Source organism: Vidua chalybeata, chromosome 21 (assembly GCF_026979565.1).
Source record: "Vidua chalybeata isolate OUT-0048 chromosome 21, bVidCha1 merged haplotype, whole genome shotgun sequence".
Taxonomy (NCBI): domain Eukaryota; kingdom Metazoa; phylum Chordata; class Aves; order Passeriformes; family Viduidae; genus Vidua; species Vidua chalybeata.
In genome coordinates, this window is record NC_071550.1 from 1,312,501 (window position 1) to 1,339,739 (window position 27,239).

The window sequence follows — 27,239 nt, forward strand, 5'->3', positions numbered from 1 at the left end:
CTGCGTGTCCTGATTTTTTTCCCTCAAGTTGTCTTTGACATGTTCAGACCACAATGACATCTACGGTTTAAATCTGTTAAATAACTGTATAAGGGAATATTTTATAGAAAATGTCATAGACAAGGTAACTGAGGAGCCTTACCAAGGGGAGAAAATGCTAATGATTGCTCCAGGCCTCTTGAAATGGGTAAAATGAGGCTTTTTTGAATGGCAGGAGGGCCACTGGAGTAGTCTTGAGATACGTTTTTAAATATGAGACTGCTTTAACTTGTTGGGCTGTTTTATAATAGTTTTTAAGAACAAAATGTATATGTATGTGTTTGTGGTTTTACCTAGCATGAAATCAGTAATTGTTGGTATTATAAGCAACAGTTTCCCAGTGCTGGATTTTCAGCATGACCTCAGAATTTAAACCAGATGAGAACTCCTAGTTTTTCTTTAAATGCAGTCACTGTAGATAGAAGTATCCTTTCAAAAACTGGAAAAATCCTTCATTATCACTATATTTTCTGATTTGGGTTCCTAATAAAAAGTTAGTAATGAAGTTAATGTTTTTTAGGTGGAATCCTGTGCTGCTGGGATATTGTAAACACCATCCATGGCAGGTCACCACATGAATTTTGGCTGTCCACTGTTTTGAAGATTAATCCAAAGATTAACAGCTCTCCTGGGTTAATTTAAAGACAATGACATTTGCAGCAAAGATACAAACTTCTATCAGAAACAATACAGCAAACAGTTGTATAAATATATAGAAATAGGAAGTAGTAAAGCAATCAATGGAAGGTATAGGAGGAATTACACAACCTTGGAAAATGCAGTACATTTAAAAATACTTCTTTATTTCAAGTAGTGCATCATTTGGTTCCTGACTGTTTTAATCTTTATAGCTCATCTGAAAAGGAAGGGAGAAATGCTGTTTGTGAGCTGCTCTCAGTGGTATGATGGCTTGTCTGTAATTTGATGAACTATTGTATGTTCAGTTAATTACTCCAGGAATGACTGAGGTATGTGTGCTTCCAAGCTGGTACTTATGCAGATTGCTACTTCTATTCTGCTGGCAATTTTTCTTTCCACTGGCATTGAAACAGAGTTTATAACAAAACCAACAATCTTTATACATTTATAGATAAACTATAAAACTTTATGGCAGTCTTTTTATAGAAACTAATGATCTTTCTGGTACAGAGTCTATGAGCATTGTGCAAACATTGCACACAGGGAAAAATGAAAAGCACTTTCTTTGTGTCATTGAGAGTTGTGTGGTTGGAGAGTCGTTACACAGGGCTGGCCACTAATGGAGCATAAACCCCTGTCTTGGAAAGTCTGTGTGCACTAAGGGACTGAGCTGCTTGAACAGGGATGATTATGATCCAGTTGGATTTTTCTGAATTGCACAGAATCTGAGGATAAACTTTTTACCTCACAGGTTGCATACACAGTATGATAAAAGCTATCTCAAGAGTAATTTAAATTAAGAGCTGTCCTTCTGGGAGCAGATGAAGTTGGGTGGGAAAGGCTGAGCAGTTAGTAATTTAGAAAATGTAGAAAAATGGTTCTGTTGTTTTTTGTCTTTGAGCTTGTGGTTGAAGTAGCTGCTGCACATGATCCTATCTGGGAAAGAGCTGAGGTGGAAATGTTTGTTTTCCTGTTTGTGCAGCATTGATAGCATTAATTGAATGTCTTTTCACTTATGATATCTGTGTCTCATGGTGCAGGGCAGGAGTGGTAAAAGTGCAGAAATCAAATAGTAATTAACTGGCAATTAATGTTTTGAAGGCGCTCAGGAGGTTACTTATTTTGGCCTGAGAGTACCTGAGGTAGTGTTGGACTCTGGAGTCTGTCTGTGAAAACCACACCAAAAGCCAGTGTCCAGAAGTCAGAAGAATTCTGAATAGAAATAGAGGAATAATTGGGTTCAACTGTGAGGAAATATGTCCAAGCCACTTTGTAAACCATCTCAGTTCTCTTTCATGAAAAAATTGAATGGATATTGGAAGTTTGCTAAACACAGTTTGATTTTACTACAGATGATTCAGTGAGTGCAAATATTACTGGCTACAATTGTATGGCCTTTGTTATACAAGAGGTCAGACTAGATGATCATAATGGTCCCTTCTGGTCTTAAAAATCTGTGAATATATGAATAATTTAAAACCTGTCCTGCAAACCCTTATTCGTTGAGGTGGTGATACTAAAATCCTGTGGGACTGCTTGTGTGAGTAGAGGTTGTGGGATCAGGCCTAGAGTGAGTAATCATTATCACTTTTGTTTAAATTTACTGATAAAGGTATAAAATATTCACTGCTGGTAAAGCTGGGTTTCTTTAAAATGGGAGATGCTTCAGCAGTGTTATTCTACTTAGGTTTGGTGAAGCAGTCAGTAGCAAAATAGTTTTGGAAGTTGTCTTGTACCAGGCTCCTGAACCATTCCATTTTATACTGGTGCTATTGATTCATTCATAAACTATTTCAAAATTATTGTTTAGAGACTTGTAATATGTGGAAAGCATCTTTGTTTTGTTTAAGAAGAATATGAAGTAACATTCAAGGTCCTGCCAGTGGGGGTTTGGGCATGTTAAAGTACAGCCAGCTCATCTCCCTGCACGTAAAGCTCTTCCTTGCTCCTTCTGGTGGTGGTGCCTGCATGGACAGGAGCTGGGAAGTGCTGTCCCTTGCAAAGGGTTTGTTGGTGCTGGTGGATGACACTCATTGGTATTCACACACTCAATCCTTCACGTGTGTCTGGACAGCAGCATGGAACTGGTGGCATGTTAGAGGGACAAGCTGGACATGACCCTTGTTAAACCAGGGAAGTCCAAAGTTCTTTGCTTTGCACTTGGAAAACTTCAGATTCTGAGTTTGGTCATCTTTGGTCATATCAGCTCTCCTTTCTTCAAGTAAAAACCACTTTCCAGGGCTAATGAATGCTTTTATAGCTCTCAGGTTTTGACCACAGTTCTCCCTAACATATTCTTGTATTTGAAAATCTGAAAGTTGTAGAAATGCTGATCTATTTAAAAAGCTTTATCCTCTTATAACCTTCAGTTGTCTGAAGTGATCACTGACTCCATCTCATCTCTGCAAAATATGTTAGAGAAGTTCTTCTTGCCCTGTGGGCAAGAGTGTCCTCATCATGCTCGTCATTTTAAACTTTGTTCTTTAGGGAATTCTCAAACCGGTGTGATGGGAACACGAGCCTGAGAAAGAGGGCCTTGAGAAGTTTCAAAGTTGGTCAGCTGTTGCCCCCTTTGGGATGATTGTTCAGTTTTGTTACACTTCCTCCCTGCAACAGGCAGATACTACCTGGGTGAGGGAGGTGTTAAACAACTTTGTTAGTGTCAACTTCAACACATTCCTCAGCAGAGAGGAGCATCCTGGGCACAGCAATTGGACACCTGTGAGAAGGCAAATCCAGGGGTTCTACCAGCTGCTGGTATTTGATAGTGCTGTGACAGCTGCATCCTTAGCAGTGAGATTACATTTTCAGGTGACAACTCTTGGAGTGTTACTCGGTTTTCTTCTAAGTCCACTGGCACTGATGGGACAGGTTTCCCCAGTACTCGTCAGGAATTAGCTGTTTGCTCAGTTGCTGGTTTGGATTCCCAGTCCGTAGCTTATTTCTGCTGAGGCTGTCACTGATGGGGATTTGTGGTATGAAATGACAAAGGGAACTCGGGATGCTCTTTGGTAACCAGTGCAGGAAGAAATTGAAGTCTAATGTTCATCTCTTGCAGTTTTTAATGCTTTGAGTTTCCATAAAAGACCTTTTCAGTGAAATTAGTTTTGCAGTGGGAGATGGTAGAATTTCTCTAATATGGAAATGGCAGAAATGTGATTCCAGAGACCTCCTGTGCACAGAGGCAGAGGTTGGTGACCAATCCTTACCTTGTCCTCTTAGACACAAAATTCTTGGCTTTAAAGTGTTCCAACATTGCAAGTTTCTGCACATCCTTTTTCTTGAGCAAGAGATGGGAGTTGATTTTTAATGATATTTACTATTTGTTGAACTAAGTAGTTTGTTTGTTTTCTCTCTCTCTTTTTTTTTTTTTTTTTTTTTTTTGCTGGCTGTTTGTTGATAACATCCTAGGGATTAATTTTTCCTTTAATTCAGTTTCCCATCTGTTGTGCCTGGATGTGGCAGAAGTGCATATGAAAATTTTCACCCAGCTAGAAGAGATTACAATCTTAAAAAAAGTCAAAACTGTTTGTGGGTTTTTTCCTACCTTATGAAAAATGAATCTCCTGTTGGGACTGAACTACAGTGCAGATTTATAAAGGTGTAACGTAGTTACATGGGTGGGTTTTGATTGTAGGTGTTAATTTCCATTTGGAGCTCTGGCCCTTCTCTTTTAACATATCATAGTTGTGAGAATGAATTCCTGTGGCTTGCATTATCTGGCTATAGCAAAGACCAAATCTGCTTGTGTATATGACTGAAAATCTAATTGGAACAGTGCTGCCACAGTAGTCTCCTGTGATGATAAAGTTTGTATTTGACAAACAGAGCTCTTTTTCGGGTGCTGTAGCAGACAATGCTTCCAAGTATTTCCTTGCCTTGTATTTTGGGGAGGCTGCACAGCGGATGGGGCAGTGGTGGTTAGCAAAGCCTGATGCTGCCCAGTTATGTAAACAGAGCATTTCTTTCACACACATCTTGTTAACTCTCTGCTGCAGACCTTTATTGGTGCTTCTTCAATAATTTGTTTAAACTATGCAGTACAGATTCCTTATTTTAGCACTAAGACTTACAAAGGCTTCTTTTAGCAGCCTTTAATTTCGTACTTATGTATGTGACATAGCCTGTGGCTGTGATCTCTGCTGTGAATCTGCAGTTGTTTTGGGATGAAAGCAGAAGGCAGCTGGAAACTCAGTAGCTACATCTAGCTGTCTACCTAGAGAAGGCCTTGATTTTAAGTTTATCTAAACAAGCTCGACTAATCCCAACTATCTGGGGGGATCCACTGTCAAAACAAGCAGCATGGCCCTAAGGCAAACACAACCATACAGAAATGAAGGCTGGGACTTCCAATACTCCAATGACTGCATACTGGAGGCTTTTTTTCCTGAAAAGAGAGTAAGAGAGGTACAATTTGCATAATGCCTTTTCATCAGGAACTTTTGGAAAGCTGACAGAGGTCCAGCTTATAGCGCTGTAGCCACAATACAGAGTCTATAGGAGAATCCTTGAATGACCTGACCATATTGAAAGAAAAAATGAAAGCATCGAAGTATAGCCAAGTGAGTGTGGAAAAGAGGGCTGGTGCATTGTCTAACATCTGCTCTACTTCTCGTTAGTTTTGTTCTTCGGTATTCTATGTGGACTGTGGAGAAACCTAAGACAGCCTAACATGAATCCTATAATCTTCCTTCTGAATATTTATGTAGTGTGCCAGCCTCTAAGCTGTCCTTTGCATCTTCCTACTTCCCCCTCATTTTCATGCTCTCAAATGAGGCCAACATTTCAAAAGCTAAATAAATGTTTGTGAATGTTTATAAAAGATTTGCATAAATTTGTCCTTGTTTGACAAAGATCACTTTTTTCTTATGCCAGTTCTGAAATATTTTAAAGGTTTCAGTGCTTGTCTTGACAACAAAGTCCTGCCTCAGAGAACAATGATTGCTGATTAAGTGGGTATGTGCTCGGAGCTGAATAGACCGATGGAGACCACGGCTGAAAAGGCCACTCATCTTAAGCCAGAATTATAATATTTAACAAATGCTAACCCAAGGATAGATTTAAAGCTTTGGTTTTGGTGCAGTGTACCTGTGCAACTTACTTAGGGGGCTGAGCAGGATGTGATTATCTTTTCACAGCTAATAGTTCTCACCTCATTTCTGTTAAATCTGCAAGTGAAAATACACCTTGGTTTTAGTAATTAAATGTTTAAAATACATTTAATTGAATCAGTGTTCCAGCTCTCTGCTATTGACACTTCTTACCTTTACCAATTGATCACTGTTTATGCACATAATTGGACCTGATTTTTTTTTATGCCTGTTAGTATAATTTTTCAGTTATTTCTGATTTAAGGCTGGAACAATTATTCAACAGTACAACAGTAGCTGTAGATTTTTTTGTAGCTAAAATCCATTTCTCTTAGAATGAAACTAAATCTCTGCTTTTACTGAAGGGGTTTTAAAGACATTTGTTGAGGAGATCTCTTTGAAAAACTGCTTAAATATTTAGCTCAGCTTTACTTTCAGATTTTTTTTTTTCTACTGGAGAAAAGTAATAGTCGTTCCTGTTCTTTTGTTCTATGAGTTGAGAGGTTGAAGTTGTCATTAAGGCAAAAACTAGAGCTACTTCTCTGACACAGTTTTTATCACATCTGCTAGGCCTGTGTCCCAGGAGGAGCTGAGCAGAGCCCGGAATTCAGCACAGGCCCATTATCTGCTGGTTTTGCGTGTGTTGTAAAAGGAGTGAGACCTCAGGGAGGCTTGGAGCCTCCTCCCGTGTAATGTCCAAATCAGATTTGAAGGACTGGTGGCAGGAAAGCTTTGGCCTTGGGGTGTGAATTCTAAGAAACAGAGTCACAATTAGGTTTAAAAAATTCAGGGATTTTGAGCTTTATCTTGAAATATGTTTTTAGTAATGCAAGGAGAAAAGTTGCCCATCTGTGCACATATTTTGTACGTTTAAAATATTTAAATGCTAGCAGGCCTCAATATGCTTAGGAAATGTTATTTATCTCCTGCTCTTCCTGCTTGCAGGATTGTGGATATGTGTGTTGGGGTCTTTTTGTTTGTTTGTTTAGAACAGTGCTTTCCTGAGTACAATCAGTTACCCTCAATGAAATGATGTTATTTTGTATGGCCCTGTTCCCCTGCTAACTCTCAGATAAGGACAGGCGACTCTGGGAGAAAAACCCTCCCCTAATTCAAGCTTTAGAGTTGCTCAGAAAGAGCTGGTGGATTTCTGGAACACAGAACAAATGGATAATCTAGTGCTATAAAGTTGTATTGGAATACCCGTAGAATTAGAAAAGTAGACATAAAACTAAATTCAGGCAATTTAAAGTAATTTTATTAAGCACATTATATCCAGATTTTTTTGGGTGTAGAACATTCTTTTAAAGAACTAATGAAAATAATTGTTTAGAATATTTAATGCATTACAAAATTAAGTAATGCTCAGTAAGGATATAAAGCATAAAAAGATTTTATTGCAAAATCAATGCAATATGAAATTTGACATAAATATTTTAAACAAGCAATGATTTTTTATAAAGAATCTGTGTTGTACCAGTTTTCTCAAAACTAGAGAGACCTTTAGAACTTAGAGAAATTTTGGGTTTAAGGTTATTGTTTGCTTTTTAAAAGTATTAAACCTGTTACTCCCTTGCAGTGGATCATTTAATTAATCGTTAGCTTAAAATTATCCAAATAGATGAATTAACTGTAAGAGCAGTTTACAGTTTTGTGGGTGTAGGAGAGATTAATGGACAACCCAAGTTTAATTGGATAATATTTTGCTTCAGTTAAGCTCTTAGCACTATTTAATGCTAAATTAACATTTCTGTAGTGTTTAAATTTGATGCTGCTTCTGAGGAGCAGTAAAGTCACCAGTAGTTGCTCACTGGCCTAGTGGAGATGCTGTTCCCTGTGCTCACACACCCTGAGCCCATCGGGCTGGATGCAATTCTCTTCTGGGCCCTCCCTGTTCTCCAGTTTCTCCTCCATCCTTCCTCAGGCTGTTGATGTTCTCAGAAGTCTCTTGGTGTCCCCCCATGGCAGAGGGAACATTTCCCTCTGGTTTCCTTGCTGGGTTCAGATGGCCTTTCAAGCTGGGTAAGGAGAAAAGTGCTTCCACCCTCTCTGTGTAGTGTTTCATTTGCAGCAGCCTCAGCTGTACTTTGCCTCAGGTGTAAGGGCAAGGAAATGAAACAGCAATCCACCTTTTTCATCACAGTCATCTCTTCTCCATGGAAAACTCCTCTCACTGGCCATGCTCTGTTCTCTTGTAACATATACTTGTGGGGTTTTGGGTTCCTTCCTTTCCACCTCCCCTCCAGGATCCTCAGCTGAAGGTCCAGTCTCTACTCTGGGTGGTCCAGTTTCATCTAGATTTTCCTCAGGTTTTCCATTATAGGTTCCCAGCCTGTTGGTTTGTGTGGTGTTGTTTCCCTGCTCTGACTCCCATTCCTGTGTAAGTATCATACCTTAATCATTCAGCATTTTCCACAGATCTCCTGGTATTTTAATTTCTTTTCTGTCCCACTTCTCCCTACACTTCTTGTTCCCCTGTGCATCTCTGGTGTCTCGTGCATCTTTCTAGGAGCAGATACTTTGCAGCAGACCCTTCTCTAGCCCAGCCATTTGCACATCATTTGTCAGTGCAGTTTTATTTAATTGCAGCTGCACGTGGGATATTTGTTAGTGATGTTCATTTGAGCAGAAGTGAAGCAACCCACTGTATTTAAGAAAATCTGAAGTTGTTCTGTTGATTTGGAAGTGGGAGCATACGGTGAAGGGTTTAAAAATAAAAAAGACTTCAGCTACAGCTTGCATATTAAGTTCACAAGTGAATGTGCACATTTTTTCAGCATTGTTGAGCTTTCTTTACTGTTTGGTTGCAACAGAGAGATGGTTTGGGACACGAGCCCGGTGTGCATTGCGTGTATTTGCCAGCCTGGCTTTCCAAGCCTGTCCTGCCCGTGTAGGAAAGCCTTGCAGAGCCTGCCTCACCTTCAGAGATGGCTGTGACACAAAAGGGCTGAGCGCGGCCTTCCTGCCTCATTTATTTTGAAAACTTTGCTACTGAAACCAAACTTAATCAATGAGCTCTGTGTTGTCTCCGATAAGTTATGTACTGGCTTTATTGATTGGGAAGGATTTTAGAAAACCCTTGTGGGGTTTATAATGTCAGCAGTGTTTTGATTATGAAAAGAGTTGGAACCTTGGGACGGGGAGCCAGGTGGTGCCTGTGCTGCAGCCCCCGGTGCCGCGGCTGCGCCGCATCCCCCGGGACACGGTTCATGCCCTGCACTTCAGCTCTGGTGCCTGGCTGCTGGAGATGCACTTTTTGCTCATTAAAATGTTAAAAATCAAACTGCATGTAAAAAGATTTGTGAAAATATAAACTTGGGGATTGATCCAGAAAACTGGCGTGTGGTCCCCTGGAGACCCCGGCGGCAGCTCCTGGGTAATTTACGTTGATCAGCTGCCTGTCCTGGATTGCTGGGGGGTTCTGGTCTTCTTTTTAGGGGCTTTTGCTTTACAGGCATTTATGCAGGTTTTTCTTTAGGAAAATAGCCATAAGGGAATAAAACAAGAAAACAGACTATTGATACTTCCTCTGTGCTTCATGTTGGGTTAAAAAAAAAAAAGATTATAAGATGTTGACATAAAGCAATTGTAGGTTTTGTTTTGTTTTGTCTGAAATCATAAAAAAATGAAGAATTTTCTGGGTCATAAGCAATAACCTGAAGAGGTTGGGTAGAATGTTGCATATGAATGATGTAAGTATTGCTTATCTTTCAAACTGAGGAGTATTTAAAGAATTTTAAAAAAAGCAGCGTTTAGAGTAACGAGCTTGCAACTTGAGCAAAAATGGGATAGTTCTCCAGTAACTGTTTTTCTTACATGCAAAAGATCAGCAGTTTTCCTAATTAAAAACTAATTCTGCATATGGTATTTATATTATTTTATTAGTTACCATTGAAAAATAAGTTTGCAGTTAACCTGTGCTAGTCTCAGTTTTTTGGTTGTGAATCGAGGCACATAAGAATTGGTGTATAATGAAAGGCAAATTATGTCCAATGACATTGCAAAAGTCAGATAATAATATCACTGTAAAATCTTTCTTTAAAAGAGGGGGCAGTTTAGAGCAGTACAGAGCCAATATATGCCCTGTTTACATGAACATTTCCTTTGCTGCATTTAGGAAGCTGTAAATATCTAGGAACAAGTGCAGAGTAAGTTCTGAGTAATGCACTTCTCCAGTGACACAAAGCTGATGAGATGCTGAATGTTTTATTACGTGAATGGTTTTACTTGCAGTTACAGGAATTATTCAAGTCATCAAAATAATGGAGAGAATATATTCTGCCATTTTGAGGTGACTGATGGCTCTGTCTTCTAACACTATTTTATTTCAGAATTTTATGTATCTATATGATTTTGTTTCTGAAAAAATAGCTAAAGTCATTGTTCTGAGGACAATGTGTATTGATAAAGCCAATAAAGATACAGGCACTTTGTTCTCCTGATATAGTAATTTCACAATTTTAGAATTCTTTTGTGAGTTTTGTTTGTTTGTTTGCTGTCATTTTGCACTGTAAGATTTCAGTTGTGGCAAAGGACCACTGTGTAGTAGTTAAAATTTGTCCAGATGCAGTTTTTGTGCCTGAGAAATTGGAGTTGTTCAGCTTGTGAAAGTCAGTGAGATTCTGCACCAGGGGGAACCCAATCATATTAATGAGACCTTTACTACCAAGGCATTATTTTGTATCAAAATAGAGATTTCTGCAGAGTTTACTCTGCAATCTACATAGCTCCTTTCCAACTTTCCTGCTGCAATTCAAAGGAGGAGACGTCTTTGCTCTACATGGCATTCTTCAATAGATCTTTCTTGTTCTTTAAAAACAGGAGGTTGTTAAATAATCTATCAATAAACTGTCAAGAAGTCAAAGTTTCCATATCTGTTTTTGCCTGAAATCCTCAGAACTTGCCACATTTTAGTTGTCAAGAAACCTCCAAAGAAGAGTGTGAGCAGTTGAGCCTGAAACCACGGCTCAGGATGGGCTGTGCTTGTTTGAATTATGCAGGAGGAACGTGTTCCTGCAAGGGAGTCAATATGTTTTGTGCTTCACTGGAGAGGTTATTAGATTGATGGAGTTTATTTGGGAATGATGGCATTTGGCTTAGAAATAAATGAAGCAAGAAGCATCTACTTAGTTATTGATGATAATTTATTGCTATTGGTCAGACAAGTGTTGATTTTATCAGAGGGTTTGTTGTTTGTTCAGGGTTCTGAAAGCAGAAATAGAATTTACACTTCAGGACCTGAAATATTGAAGTGTGAAGGAGAATGAGCAATGAATTGGCTGTAGGAAAGATCTGTAAACTGAGAGAACTTTCTGGTGTCTTGTGGGTTACAGAATTCAAATTTTGAATATCTCATGGTTTGCTTTTGTCTGTGAACACAACTGTTTTGGGACTAACATGTTTCTGGTTTTGCCTCTTTAGTGACTGTACTTGTTTAATGTTGTGAAGTTGAAAATTAATAATTTATCTGCTGATCATGTTTCCACTTTTCATATTCATCCTTTTCTTTGCTCTCACGCTTAAACGCTTTTCTGTTTGTGGTGCTGTTTTGCAACTTCTAGAAAATGGTTGGTAGGTTAAACAATCCATATCAATTTTAATACACATTATTTTAATCAGTCTTTTAACTCTGAGATTTCCTTTCTAATAGCAGTAGGCAACATTAAACATTCCTTCTATGAGACCTATTGGCTTCATCTTTTGTTATTTATCTTGCTGATGTTAGGAAGTATTCTCTAATCCCCCAGACCTCTGTTCCTAGGTAACAGTCAAAAGCTGTGCCAGCAGAAGTGGTCCTGCCAGGCCAGGCCCATGTGGTTTGGTGTTATTCACTCCGATCCATATGGTCAGGGTAGGGACTGTCCCCAGAGAGGTGTTAACACTCAACAACCCAACCTCCTCCTCCTCTTTGGAGAATTGCTGGATGGCTCCTGCTGCCTGCCCATGTGTGAATCTTGATTAATTTTTCATTTTTAATGAAGTTTGATCATGTTTATTATTTCACATGATTGACTGCCTGGTACTACTTCCATGTAATTGATAAAGCCCATATTTCTTCATCTGTCTTTTATTTCTTCAGGGCAAACTTGTGAAATTGTGTGATGTGGTTAATATTAGATTTATTGGTCCCCATAGATGTATAAATTATCTTTTTTTTTCTCTCTCTCTCTCTACAGGAAGTTCTACAGACTCTGACCAAGTTTTGTTTCCCCTTCTATGTGGACAGGTATTGTTAGCTTTTCAAACTTTACAAGAAAATAAGCTTGTCAATAAAACCCCTGTAGAAAATAAAAGCCATACCATTCATAGTGTTCTGTCTGTGTGACTGGGACTTAAAGCACCTGAGTGCAAATTATAGTCTCAGAATCACTTTTTCCTGGGGTTTTTATGGGCACCATGAAACAAAAAGAAGTTTTAAAAGTTGGAGTTGTTCGGTGGGAGTACTCTGAGGGCGTTTTGTTTTACTTCTGCACAATGCTCAGATGGAAAATGCTTGAGTAGGAATTGTCAAATATGCATACTAATACCAAAGCTTTGTCTGCTTGTGCATTTTATTTCTTAATTGCCAAAATTTGGGTGGAACAATTAATTAAATGCTCTCCATTTGAAGGCCTCTTGATGTTGCTGGAATGCTGCTGCTTTACTTGACAGCTACTTAAGGTGACTTCTGATTTTGGGGGAGAAATTGTGAAGTGAATGGAGAAGATCTGAGAATATTTACTTCCTGTAATTTAGGAAACTGTAGAACTTTTTCAGTTTTGCATTTACTGTGAGTTATTCTTGATGGTTTTGTGAAAAGAACAACAACTGAAATTTCGAAAGGCTGCACCGGTGCTCATCTCATCTCTGAGCATCACTTAATTGGTCAGAATGACTTGTCTTCATCAGCTGAGACACAGAATGGTTTGGGTTGAGGGAATTGACCTTTACTGTGATTAAACTGCTGCAAGTCTTTTTCTCATTTTAGAATTTGGAATCCCTGTTTTACTGCTCATCCTTTTCATTTCCTTAGGGGTGGAAGCAGGGAAATACTCATACATTTTTCTCATGTATTTGTTTCTACTACAAATAGTTATGCTTTCTGTGTGTAGATTTATTGTACCTAGGGGTTTTGTTTGTTTTGTTGTTTTTGGTTTTCCTCAGCAATATAACATTTTGAAAGATAGAACACTGAAAACCCATATGGGGTGCAAATGAGAACATAATGAAAAGTGATTCCCATTTCTGGATCCACTTGTTTGTCTGAATATCACAGACTGTCACTGAAAGCCAGCCAGTTTGAATGAAAAGGAGACACTGTCACCCAGAACACACTTAATAATTTCAGGTGGAGAATGGACTTCCCACACTGCAGGAGGCAGAGCACACCTCAGGCTAAGGCTGTGGCAGCTGAAGGAGAGGCTTGTGCTCCTTCTCTTCTGGGTGTAAAAAAAGGCAGTGGTGGCTCTGAAGGCTGTGGCTCTCAGTGGCACACACACTCCATTCTTTTTACACGGATTCTGTTCATGTGTTGTGGCACTGGTCAGAGCCCCAGGGGCTGGTTGGCCATTCCTTCAGGCAATGGCCCAGGAGTTTCCTGCTGTTGTGGGGGTGGAATGAGGCAGAGGCTCTTCTGCAGCTGCAGGAGTGCAGAGCTGCTCCCTGCCAGGACTGTGTTAGTCAGGTGTAGGTGCTGGGGGGATTTTATGGAAATCACTCCTCTTCTCTCCCCTTCCCTCCAGCCATAACTTCTGTCTGCCCTGTTAGAGATGAGGTTTATGCTGCTTCCAGCCTGTGAGGCTCTAAATAGACCTTCTGCCCATCTGAAAGCAGAGCTGTGAATCTGAAGGGTTGACACTAAAATCTTAGGAAGAACACTTTTTATGTGGGGAAGTTTATCCTTCCTGTGAAAAACTGGCACTGAACTTGAGCAGGACCTGTCAGCAAGGTTTGGTTTCTCCAGGTCACACAAATGCAGGACTCTAGGTTTGCTCTGGAGGAACTCACCAGCTCGTCTGAGTTGTTTAATAAACAAGCTTCTCCCTGCTGCTAATGAAACGTGTTTTTTCCCCCTGTTCCATAATTTTAATTGTCAGTTCTAATGCTATTTCTCACACACGCTCTGCTCTCAACCTTGTTAAAATTAAGCATATAATCCCCTTTTAAAACACTGTACTAAAATCACCATAGTAACATTACATCCAAGCTTTACAGATAAAACACACCACCAGTGAGGGATTTTTGGGTATCCCCAGCAGCTCAGTGTGGTTTATGGAAGTAGTTGCTCTGCTGACATTTAGATTTCAGGAGGATGATAGTACTCACACTGGCTAATTCTCAGACTATTGGAATGCTTTAAATATCTGTCTTTTTGTTCATCTTCATCGCAGCATGTTTTCCCTTCCCTGTTTGGAATCCACTGAAGGATTCTTCTTTCTAAGTTGGACAGTGCCATCTTTCCCATTTGGATCCAGCTTTTATTTCTGCAAGTCATTTTTCCTATGTTCCCTCTAGGCACTGAGTGTGTACTCTCCCACAAAAATTGGTTTTTTGCATGTGGCGTCATAGAAGAGAATATTGTAAGGCCTGTGACTGTTAGTTAAATGGCTTTGAATTTACCAGGGTATTCCTTCCAATTGGTAGGAGTGTAAAGCTACATGTCAGTGCAAATCAGATTTCTCAGTTCTCAGAAAACCTAAAAAAACCCTAGAATGTGACCTGAAATAAGTCTTAAGTTCCTATAATTAGAAATATTTGGGTTATATGAGAGAACATGGGGTTGGTTGCTGGTTGATAATCAGAACCATTTTCTTTTAAAGATAAACTCGTTATGAGTATCCTCCCACACTTAAAAAATGGGAAAAATAAACCACAACCCCCCCACTCCTCCCTCATCAAGCATATTTAAGGTTCTGCAGGGTGCATACTTTTTAGTTCATTTCTCAAAAAAAACTCTGCTGAAAGAGGAAATGTTATAGGTTCAATGACTTGGATGTGATACTTGACACAGAGTTAGCTCAGCAGTAATTTTTCTCTCTTGCTCTGTTTCCAGCCATGCCATTAACCAAGTTGGGCAGAACTTCACGTTTGTGCTCACAGACATTGACAGCAAGCAGAGGTTTGGCTTCTGTCGCTTATCTTCAGGGGCCAAGAGCTGCTTCTGTATCTTAAGGTAGGTCTGTGGTTTGGCTCCTGGCTGACTGCAGGAGCAGTGTTTGACTTTGCAGTTACACTGCAATTACCATTTCCAGCTGGTCAGAATTATTTCCCTATCTGGTCCTCAAAGTCACTGTTCTTCTGCACAAGTGGTGCAAAATCCCTAGCACTCGGAGTTCCTCTGCAGATAACTGTATTTGTTTGTAGTCAACGTTCTGGAGTTAACAACGTGGAAAAAAAGTCTCTGCAGTAATTTGATATGACATAGCATGATGGCAGCTGTTATCTTTAGCTGTCACAACTGATCTTGTTAAGACATTTTGTGGACATTTGTACATGCAAGTTTTATTAACAAAACATTTGTTGGTAACTGAGAGGATGTCACTGATGCTCTCCACAGCCCCAAAGTTTATATGTGTGAGCTTTCCTCTGTCCTGTTGAGGGTTTTGTGAAGTTTGGCATAATAAAGACTGTCAGTGGAAGTTTGAGCTATGCATTTCACAGAAAATGGGCCAAGAGGCTCTATCAGAGCAGTTTTTGATAACCTCCCACAGCCATGTTGGAATACAGTCCAGAATTTATATTTATATTTGCTGCAGGAAATGATGCCAGTAAAATCAATTTTGATGTCTACCAATATTTTAGTTCCATTAAGAACTTCCATGGATTGAAGATTTTCGTGTGGCAAATGGTCTGTCTTGTTTTAAGCACATTTAAGAATTGCCTGTCTTCTACTTTCTGCTTTTTGTGTGTTTATGAGGAATTGGAAGTTTAGGAACAGTAGCCCAGGTAAAGCCAGCACAGAGGTGACAGGACAGCCAGGGAGGTGACAGCACAGCTGGGGCTGAAGCCTCCCAGATGAGGACACTGTGAGCAGCTGGACACATCTGTCAGGGCCATCCCTGGCTGGTTTTGAACGGGACACAACCAGGGTGAGGACAGAGGAACTTTTCTTTGTCCCATGTGGGGCACCTGAGAGTGGGACCCTGGGTATGTCTGGATGTGCCCCTCTGAAGCATTCCAGGGGGGACATTGAAAATACAAGGTCACCTCTCCTTGCAGGGGGCTGCACACAGCAATGCCATGGCATGGGAGCTTAATATTCAGAGAAATTGTGAGCTCTACCCAAATTCCTAATTAATTGAGTGGGAGGCAGAGTGACAGGTGTTTGCTCAGTATCTTCTTCCATTCTGTCTGTGCTGTAGCAGACACTTCAGCTATTATTAGCTCTGGCAGTCCAGCAGGGACTGCATCCTGCAGGCAGGAAGGTGTTTCCCAGCTCTCCCCACAGAGCTGCTCCCCTCTGCAGCTGGGTGCTGATTCCTTCAGTCTCGTGTGGGCAGTGCCTGCTTACAGAGGGTAACTTTGCCTGATCAATGTCAAATTAAAAGAGAAACACAGTTTTAAAAAGAAAGTCTGAATGAGGAATAGTCTGGGTCCCTTCTTGATCCCTCCTGGATAAGAGTTCTCTGCTGTCAGCTCCCTTATGTTGAGTGAGTGCCAAGAAGAAATGGAGGAGTTCTGTTGTAGTTAAATACCTTTTGCTTCAACTCATAACAAAAAAAAAACCAACCACAGTGGATGAATTGGGACTCTTCACTTCCTTCCTGATGCTTCTTCTGTGCATTGATGAGAAAAAGAAAGTTCATTATTAATACAAGTTCATGCAAGTTTTAGAGGCTAATAAGGAGTGTAAATCAACAATACATAAAATCACTTCCTCTATTCCCAGGACTGCAGCTCCCATTATTGATGTGAATCTTCTCAGTGTCCTTTATGTACTAAAGGATGGTGCATGGTAAATGGGTGGGGGAAAACATGCTGAGAAATGTGAGAACGAAAAGTAAAAGCAAATGGGGATGCAAAGAATGTTGGTTTAATTGTTTTTAAATTACAGATTGGATGGCAGCAAGCTTCAAGTATTCCTTGCTATGCTCAGCAACAGTGTAAGAGCTAAGTGATGGTGTTTATTGCTAGAGATGATATTCACAGGCTTAGCAGGGATTTTATGGGTCTGGCTGTGGTAAAATGGTTTGGAGGTGGAAAATCATCATATGTTTAGATTAGTTATTGAAGAGAAACAGCAGAAAAAGGAATTCTTTTCACTCAGAGAGTGCTTGAAAAAATTTCTGCAATGTTCTGGAAGCGAAGTACTCTAGGGCCAGAAGTCAGGGTCTGGACTTGAGCTTTGAAGTGACCCAGAGGCTTTTCCCTGGGGATGCAGAGCACAGTGAGGCGCCTCTTGGAGTTCAGTAGCAGGGGGGTTATCCTGTGGCCAGCAGAGAGGCAATTCCATTTGGCAGGGAACTGCTTTGACTGTTTTGACCAATACTGCTTTAGAAACCTGCTTTTGAGGTAGTTACCACAGCCTTTTTCCTGCTGTAGTAGCTCCCATGGATCGCTGAACTCTCTGATAACTGTGAAACCTGCTTTTCCGGGTGTTCTGTGGTGTTTTCAATGTAGAGCCGCTCTGTTCAGTGCCGAACCTGCCTCTCGTCTTCGGGTTCCTCCTCCCTGCCCCGCTTTTGTCGCTCGGGTGAAGCCGCGGGGCCCGGCTGCGTGACCCGGGGCGGCTGCGCTGCGGCGGCGGCGCCAGCAGAGGGCGCGCGGGGGCGCAGGTACGGCCAGGTGAGGCACAGACCCCGCTGGGTTTGGGGTGAGCCCAGGTGAGGCACAGACCCCGCTGGGTTTGGGGTGAGCCCAGGTGAGGGACAGACCCCGCTGGGTTTGGGGTGAGCCCAGGTGAGGCACAGACCCCGCTGGGTTTGGGGTGAGCCCAGGTGAGGCACAGACCCCGCTGGGTTTGGGGTGAGCCCAGGTGAGGGACAGACCCCGCTGGGTTTGGGGTGAGCCCAGGTGAGGCACAGACCCCGCTGGGTTTGGGGTGAGCTCAGGTGAGGCACAGACCCCGCTGGGTTTGGGGTGAGCTCAGGTGAGGCACAGACCCCTCTGGGTTTGGGGTGAGCCCAGGTGAGGCACAGACCCCGCTGGGTTTGGGGTGATCCCAGGTGAGGCACAGACCCCGATGGGTTTGGGGTGAGCCCAGGTGAGGAACAGACCCCGCTGGGTTTGGGGTGAGCTCAGGTGAGGCACAGACCCCGCTGGGTTTGGGGTGAGCCCAGGTGAGGCACAGACCCCGCTGGGTTTGGGGTGAGCTCAGGTGAGGCACAGACCCCGCTGGGTTTGGGGTGAGCTCAGGTGAGGCACAGACCCCGATGGGTTTGGGGTGAGCTCAGGTGAGGCACAGACCCCTCTGGGTTTGGGGTGAGCCCAGGTGAGGCACAGACCCCGCCCCTCTGGGTTTGGGGTGAGTTCAGGTGAAGAACAGACCCCGCTGGGTTTGGGGTAAGCCCAGGTGAGGGACAGACCACGCTGGGTTTGGGGTGAGCCCAGGTGAGGGACAGACCCCGCCCCTCTGGGTTTGGGGTGAGCCCAGGTGAGGCACAGACCCCGCCCCAGAGGGTTTGGGGTCTGAGCCCAGGTGAATTGTCCTGGCACACAAGCACATCTCCCAGGGAAACTGGAATTCCAGACTACCTTTTCCAATCAAATATGGTACAAAACTTAAAATGTGCTTTTGAATAATTTTCTTTACAGCAGAGTAAGAGCTGATGTCCAGTCATCAAATTCTGTGTTCTAATTTGGGAATTTCACACCAGAATGTCTTTTCTTTCTAAGACTTTATTTAAGGATTTCAAGATTTCAGCTGCAATGGGATAAATCCTAATAGCAATACATTAAGAGGCTGAATTTTTATTGTTTCACTCTAATTTCACATCAGATTTCACATGGGCTTTTGAGGGAGAACAGTGTAGATAGTTCTGGATTTAGTGAAGAACTCTGGTCTTTTATTTAAAAAGAAAACAAAAGCAAATCCAAGTTTGTGTAAATTTGCTTTGGTTCACAAACTTTCTGCGCAAAGTTACTGGTTTGCAAAGGTCTTATGTGCAACTGTGATTTCAGTTTGACTGAATTTGAAGTTTTTGTTGGGTTATTCAGGTTTTGTACGCAAACTGAAATCATTCTTTTGAAGTGAAATGCAGAAACATTTGTGTGGAAATCCCTCTCGGCCAAAATAGCTGAGCTCTGCACCACTCTTTTTCTAAGATAAAAAGAAATGAATCCATAATAGTTTGTGACAGATGGCAGAAAATGTAACTAACTGAATGTGATTCTGTATGGAGTTATTTGAGGTTTTTGGTGTGATTTGTTGTGAGTTCCTCTCCTCCCCCCTTTCCTTCCCTTTGATTGCAGTCTTTGTCCATTTATTCTTAGGACAGAATAAGATTTCTGAGCAGGGGCCTCTCTTGTGGTGCAAAGTGAGAATTGTTTTTAATTGAGCAGAAACATGTGGAAGGATCAGGAATATCTCAAGGGATTACAGAAAAATTCCAAATTTGTACTACTTACAGCTTGTGTTTAGAGCGAGGTCTGCTGGGAATAAATGTTAGTTAGTGTGACCTGTGACCTTAAAAACTGTTGACATGGATTTCAGCCAGAAACTGGCCACAGAACTCCTTTGTTAGGCTCATTCATAGCTCCTTGAAAACTCCAGTCAGTGAAAGTTGCCAGCTCAAATCTAAGGAAAGCAGAGCCCTTTTTTTCCTTTTTTTTTTCTTTCTTTCTTTCTTTCTTTCTTTTTTTTTTTTTTTTTTTTTTCTTCCCATGCTTTGGAAACAGTGGCCGCCCCTTAACCAGCAAGACTTCTTTAATAGGGCTGCAGGGCCGGGCCCTGATTGGAACTGACAGCTTCCTGGCCCGGGTGTGCCAACTGGCAGGGCCCTGAGCCATGGGACAGACAGACAGAGCTGGCCATGGGACAGACAGACAGAGCTGCCATGGGACAGACAGACAGACAGAGCTGGCCATGGGACAGACAGACAGAACTGGCAGGGCCCTGAGCCATGGGACAGACAGACAGAGCTGGCCATGGGACAGACAGACAGAGCTGCCATGGGACAGACAGACAGAGCTGGCCATGGGACAGACAGACAGAGCTGGCCATGGGACAGACAGACAGACAGAGCTGGCCATGGGACAGACAGACAGACAGAGCTGGCCATGGGACAGACAGACAGAGCTGGCCATGGGACAGACAGACAGAGCTGCCATGGGACAGACAGACAGACAGAGCTGGCCATGGGACAGACAGACAGAGCTGGCCATGGGACAGACAGACAGAGCTGCCATGGGACAGACAGACAGAACTGGCCATGGGACAGACAGACAGAGCTGCCATGGGACAGACAGACAGAACTGGCCATGGGACAGACAGACAGAGCTGGCCATGGGACAGACAGACAGAACTGGCAGGGCCCTGAGCCATGGGGCAGACAGACAGAGCTGGCCATGGGACAGACAGACAGAACTGGCAGGGCCCTGAGCCATGGGACAGACAGACAGAGCTGCCATGGGACAGACAGACAGAACTGGCCATGGGACAGACAGACAGAACTGGCAGGACCTGAGCCATGGGACAGACAGACAGAACTGGCAGGACCTGAGCCATGGGACAGACAGACAGAACTGGCAGGGCCCTGAGCCATGGGACAGACAGACAGAGCTGGCCATGGGACAGACAGACAGAACTGGCAGGGCCCTGAGCCATGGGACAGACAGACAGAGCTGGCCATGGGACAGACAGACAGAACTGGCAGGACCTGAGCCATGGGACAGACAGACAGAACTGGCAGGGCCTGAGCCATGGGACAGACAGACAGACAGACAGTGCCAGGGGCTGCCCTGCCCTGCCCACAGCCCCGGGCCCTGCTGGGGGACAGGGCTCAGCTCACAGTCCTGCTGGGGAGGGAAAAAACCCAGCCCCACAGCCCTGCCAGTACCTGCTCTGGGGGAGGAGATCGAGTGTAGTGAGGCTTGTTTTATAGTAATTGTCCTGTTGTTTTCTAGAATTTTCCCTTTTCATTGATTTGGCCCAAATCAATGTTTTGCTTTCCATATCTATATGATTCTTTGAAGCCTTGCAGAAGATGTTTGGTAATGGCTGGAAATGCTTGGAACACTTTTTGGACAGTCTGTTTGGTCCTTGAGGTGTATCGACCCTGGAATCCCTGTTCTACTTAAAATGCTTGGGAGATGAAAGCAAATGGCAAACTGCTTCTGTTAGACATGGCAAAGGCCACAAAATACATGTATAAATCATGGGCAATTGGATCTCTGATTCAAAACTGCAACAGAATTGTACCTAATGAAAATGTTGCTCTCGAGCCTCTGATGCCTCCATAGATTTTTTTTTCATTATTATTTTTTTATCAGTGGCTTCAGCACTTGCACTGACTGTCAGTGAGAGCTGGAGAGCAGAGATTCCTCAGTTCCTTTGCATGCGCCTTACAGAGAGAAGGGAAGAGGGCAGGCAGGACTCGGAGCTGCAGCCTGACCTTCTTTCACAGAAACTGGAGTTTCTTCCAAGCTGTAAGAGTAGCAAACGGGGGCAACTTCGTGTGCTGGGTGACAGGAAATTGAGCTGAAGTGGCTCAGAAAATGTGCGAATGCCCCGAGGGCGTGTGCAGGGCCGGAGGGGCTCCGGGTGCTGCAGGCATTCTGCCTTAACTTGACATGTTTATAAAACAGTTTACATCTCAAAAGTTTAGGGTTTTTACCCCTGTTGATTGGCTTAAACAGACACTGGCTCTTATTTTCAGTTGCTTGTCAGAATATATATGGAAGAGTGATGAACCTAGTGAAGAGGGAGCTTGACATCAATTAAATTTAGCTATCTGCTTTGTGTTTCTTCTTCATGATACGCTGTCTCCGTATAGCTTTTCCAAACTTCCTGTGGTTTTCCATTATTGTCCTTACAAGTTTTACAAGATAGAGATGAGCTGTTTGAAACTACTGTTCCAGGAAAAGAAGAATAGAATTTTGTATTACATCTGCTCATTTGTTGTCCTCCATTTTCATCTCTGCGATTAACCATTTTGTAGACTCTAGAAACTTCTTCCAGAAAGCCTGTAAGGCCTAGTATCTTCTCTTGCTCAAGTATCTTTAAATAAGATCATGGTAATTTAAATAAGCTATTAATGCCTTATGGCTGGAGTAGGGGATTTGACATCTTTGCTGCAGAAGCTTTGCTCTGTGTGATCAGCTGGTGACGATGTTTGAACCAGAAGCTCCCTTCTGTTTCTATCATTTTTTTCTCTTACTGCCCACTAGAAACAGAAATTATTTATGTCCATCTAGTGAGTTTGAAGTTTTATCTGCAGGCATGGCTGGCTGCACTCAGATGCTGAGTTTGTAAGGGGTTATTTGGGTGATATTAGGAAGATGTTTTTTCCTGACGAACTTCTAGATAAACCAGACTGCTCATTGGTGAGTGCAGCCATGAGCTGTACAAAAAAATGGTATGTCCTGGGAAGTACTGATATTGGAAATAAATATTAAAAGTCAAATTTTCAGTAGTCTTACTTGAGTCTCTCCCTGCTTGTAAATTATTGGTTGCAAAGAAAGCCCATACAGTGCTTGGCATTGGAGTAAAGATGCTGATTTTGTGTTTCAGTATGTATGTGTGTATACACATCGTTATTCTTAGTTGATAGTTGAAGTGTTGTCCTTTAACACCGGTGCTTATTTATTTCCATGTTGATTCTGGTACCGAGGCTGAGCTGTGTGCTTGCATTAATGTTGTAGTGGGATGAAGTTATCCCACTTGTGAGTTAGTAGCAGCCAGAAGTACAGGGAGTTGTTTACAGGGAGCCCATGGATTCTGCCTTTCTGTGGAAGCATTCAAGCAGCAAGCCCTGCACAGTCTGTTTGGCACAGTAGCCGCTCTCAGCTGGCCCCGTGCCCTCCTGCTGTTAGGCAGGGCAGAGGATGTGCCAGATCCCGCCTTGTGCCGGAGCAGAGCCTGCCTGCAAATCTGCTTGTAGTTAGCCTGGGGCCTTTTGGCAGCACTCTACAGCCCATTGATTTAGTTGCAATGCTTTTTCCTTAATATTTTCCATCTGGCCAACAATGACCTATAACGACAGACACAAAACAGAGTTTGAATTATGAGCAGCGTAATTGTGCGAACGCTTCCAAATCTCGCTCTAGAACCTGCACCGATGGGCGCCGCCGCCGCGCCGCCGCAGGGGCAAAGGAGAAGCCTTGCAGCTCTCGAGTTCCAGCTCTGTCCCACAGAAATGTGCAACCCAGTTAAACTGGGAGCGTGTTCCATTCTTGCTTGTCCTTGCTGCCTGTTGGTCCTGAGCCGGCGGTGCAGCTCCCACAGCCTCAGCTTCCTCACGCTCCCCTGCACACACTGCCAGGGCCAAACCCTGCTGTGGGGCCCTGAGCCAGCGGGAGAGAGGGACCCTGGAGCAGGCAGGGCAAGAACATGAGTATGGAAACGCTCCAGGACATGCAGCAGCAGGTTTAGGGCCTTACACTGTCAGGGATGTTCTGAGCTCCCACCTGCAGCCATGCTTTCCAGAGGGAGCTGCTTCCAGAGCTGGGCTGTTTGTCAGCTCTCCCAGTTCTGGACAAGCAGAATTATTGCTTCCATTACAGTGATCATGAGCACTTCTAGTCCTCTGTGTCTTTAAAGTCTGTATCCTTGAAGATCTGTGAACTTGCACATTCTAGCAGTCCTGCAAGCTTCTCCTCTTCCCTCTACATTGGCAATCCAGGGAATACTAATTTAACTGATTTCAGTAAATGTGAAGGATAGTGAAGCTGTGTCATAGAAAGTTTATTGCAGATTTTACTGAAGCTTTAATCTTGACCACAAGTCAAAACACTTTTGTAAACTATCAATGAGAAGGATCACAACAAAAATGTCAAGTGTTAATAATGTATCACTACTGGTGGAACTGGATAAAGCTGATAGTACTGCATTCAGTCCAGCTACTCCACTGGTCTTGCCTTCTGACCAGAAACCAATTTTACGTAATTAATTAGGCCTTCATGTCGCGCCTTCTTTCGTTGCTGAACAACTGTAACAGAAGTAATTAAATCATGTCACTTTTTATTACCTTTGGCCCTGGCTGACTGGCTTGGAAACTTCATCTTAGAGCTAATACAAACTGAATTAGTGCATCACCTTGGGGAAAACCCCCTCCCTGGCATCAAAAAGGCAGGGAGGAAGCAGTTAAAGTACAAGATGGATAGATCCTCTCTTCCACAAATGGATCACTTTTGGGATGCTGTCTGAAGGCTTACAAATGCATCTGTCAGGAGTGAGAGCATCCTGTCCCTGCTGACAGATGTGTACAACATTCCCAAAGAGATTACATGGCAACTTCCTCCTTCAAAACTGGAGCTGTGGCAGAGCCCTCGGGTTATGCAGAGGTAATTGGAGACGCTGGGGCTGATCGAGAGGTGGAACTGCCAGAAAAGCTGCTTGAGTAACTTGTGCATGTTGTTCCAACAGGAACCCTGATCCAGGCACTGTAATCATGGGAGAGAGGCTTTGTGTGGCTTCCTAGAGGCAGAGTTCCCTGGGCTGTGCAGGGAGCCCAAATAAAACCCCTCATTTGTAACCCTGGCTGTTTATGAACATGCTTGGTAAGGGACAGATCTTCCTCCACACTGAGCATTACCTGCACTAATGGTCCTCAGCATGTTTTAGAATTTATTAGTGTTTGAATATTCAGAGAATAAAATTATTGTGGGCAGTTTCCTGGTTTAATAATTTGCTTAAGCTGATGGTTAGACAAGAAGCTCATAAATAAAAATTGGGCTTGCTGGCCAGGAAACAGGCCAGAAAGACTTTTCTGTTAATTAATGTGTCATACATTTTCAGGAATTCTGTGGATAGGTTCATCAGTGGTATTTTTGCAGGTGAAGATCAAGTACTATTATTTTATGTGCTTATTTTTACATCTGAATGTTTGCTGTGAATCTAAACCATCGTACAGGGTGGTCATAAACAATCTGCACTCAAATATCAGACTCTGACTTGATCTCTGTAGCCTTCCTATTGACATCTTGCTCTGCAAGTGCTTGTTTGCTGTAAGTAAGGTGATTTTTACATGCCTAGCCCAGTTCCTTGCATTCTCAAATTATCAGTTGCAAGTACCACAGCGCTGACATAATCATGAATTTTTCACTTGGCTCTTTCAGCTCTGCTTGTGGTTTAACTTTTATGACTTCCTACCAACTTTGCTTATTATTAGGAGCTGTGTGTACTCCCTCTGAGCATGTGAATATTTCTTCCCAATGATGAAGCTCCCTCCCTGTGAAGGGAACTGTAAAACCTCTTGCTTCACTTAACTTTGTTTCTTGCCAGTAGGGGAGCACAAGTGGTTTGGGGAATGCAGAAGAGAGGTACATGTAATTGATTTCTCCTCTGTTACTGAAATACCCTCATTCCCTGCCCCATGTCCTCTGTAGCTCATTTCCCAAAATGCGAGGACTCACCGCCGTGTCTCAGAACTCACACTCAGGTATCACAAGTACACACCTGATGCTCAGCTTTGACTTTCAATATGTGGCAAATCCCCTTAGCAGCCGAGCACAGCTGGCTGCTGTGCAGTGGGGCTCTTGAACACTTGGAGTGTAAAATTTTTCTGTATGAGGCAAAATGACGCAGAGTCCCCAGTCAGGTGCAAAAACCAGGCCTTTTTAAGCAGTTAGGCCTTTATCAATTGCATAGTTTTAAATCATAACAAACATAATTCAACCAACCACCATACACCACTATATGAACACGTAATGGTTATAGAACTTGTTTTTCTGCCTCTAATTCAGCTGAGTCACTTTCCCATAGTGCTCTTCTACCTAGCTGAAGTAGCAGGCCTGAGCCGTGGTTTTACAAGGGTAACAAGGCCCTTATTTTATAAGGCGTTACCTATATGCAACATTTTTCTTCCCTTCAGGAATTTATCTGTGTTACAGATGGTGCCACAAACTCTGTCCCAGAGTGGCTTTGGAGCTCACTGCAGCACGTGCCAGAGCACGGGGCTTGGTGGCTGGGAGGGAGCGCTTTTGATTTATAATAAAAAGTTCATAATGCTACTGAAATTTCAGCTGAAACTTAGTACTAGAGGGCATAGCTTGACAAGCACATATGATTGGAGTCAGTAATGAAAAGGAGCTGTTTCTCTGGTCAAGGAAAAAGGGTTAATTTGCATTGGGATGAAAAGGCTGTTCAGGATCTACTATTTCAACCTGTGATAGACTTAACAGCAGGCTTTGATCCCCAAATGAAATGTGATGGATTTCAACTGATGCCAGATGTCTCAAACCTAGTGGGATCTCTGATTGTCTGCCACATCTAGAATTCTCTCTTCCAGCACTTTCATGTGTGCTTTTAAACGTGGTTTGAGAAGAGAGATTCCTTGACAAGCTAAGCCTTTGGAATCCTCTCTCTGTATTGTCACTTTGGTGGGGATCTTGAGGCTCTCATGCTGTCTAGTGCATCCTGCTTTTTAAAATCAAGCTTCATGTACCAAACTGCTCTAACTCCTTCATAACCAATGTTTTTAAGTCCAGATAACTTGGAGTCAGTATAATCTGTAGCTCTTCTCAGTTTTAGGCTGTTCTCTACCCTCTTCATATTTGTTATTTAGAGCATTTTACCCTGGCTGAGTAAAGCCACTGGTCAGCGTGTTTCTGTGGGTGTTGAAGGGAACAAGGGAAAGTAAGTGTTGACTTTTTTACTCCAAGGATATCTTGTTGCATTTCATATATCTCATTATAAAGTGCCAAGGCCTTCAGCATGCCCATCTTCTCACCCAGTGGGCTTTCTGGGATATCCTTTGCCCTTGGGTTTAAGAAAAGCATACAAACATAATTGTCAGTGTGTAAATACAAACAAGTGTTTTTCTTGTTTTTCTTATGTACCTTTATTTCCTCTCACTCCTTCAGTCCTTTGCCCTCAAACATGCTTGAAGTTTCTCTGTTGGTCTTAAACTAAAAAACTCCAAAGGTCTACAGGTTTCTTTTCTGAAAAGAAATGAGGCACTTTATGATTGTGAGTGATCTACCTGAGGAAAAACAGACAGTCCCAACAACAGACCAAGCCACAAAGTATCTTCTGAAATAACTTGAACACAAAATAGTCTATCATATAATTCAATAAGATTTCTAAAATTTTAGAGTGATTAGTAATTCACAAGGAGAAAGCTTGACTATTGAGAATGTACTTCAAACTTTGCCCCTTCTAAGCCATGCTGTGTTTGTGAACATCCAGTCCATTGTATGGAGCGGGGTTGGTGGTCCTGGCCCTGGGAGCCAGAAGGTGTGGGATTCACTGTAGTGCTCCAGGCTCCTAAAACCCATTGGTTTCAGATGACATGTTCTCCAATGAAAGCTCAAGGCATGTTTTTAATGCAAAAACTGTTTATTTTTCGTACTGTAAAATGAAGCTGTTTTGTCCCTTGCTCTGCGAGAGGCCAG

General features: G+C 42.6%; 1 protein-coding gene across 5 annotated transcripts in view; it reads left to right on the forward strand.

The window, feature by feature from the left end:
- DENND1A (DENN domain containing 1A) overlaps window positions 1–27,239 on the forward strand; it is a 152,953-nt gene that overhangs the window by 33,933 nt on the left and 91,781 nt on the right. For all 5 annotated transcript variants that reach the window (XM_053962529.1, XM_053962530.1, XM_053962531.1 and 2 more), the window contains exons 4-5: window positions 11,945–11,994; window positions 14,800–14,919. In XM_053962529.1, the coding sequence (XP_053818504.1) occupies window positions 11,945–11,994; window positions 14,800–14,919 (170 nt within the window). The remainder of the gene's footprint in view (window positions 1–11,944; window positions 11,995–14,799; window positions 14,920–27,239) is intronic.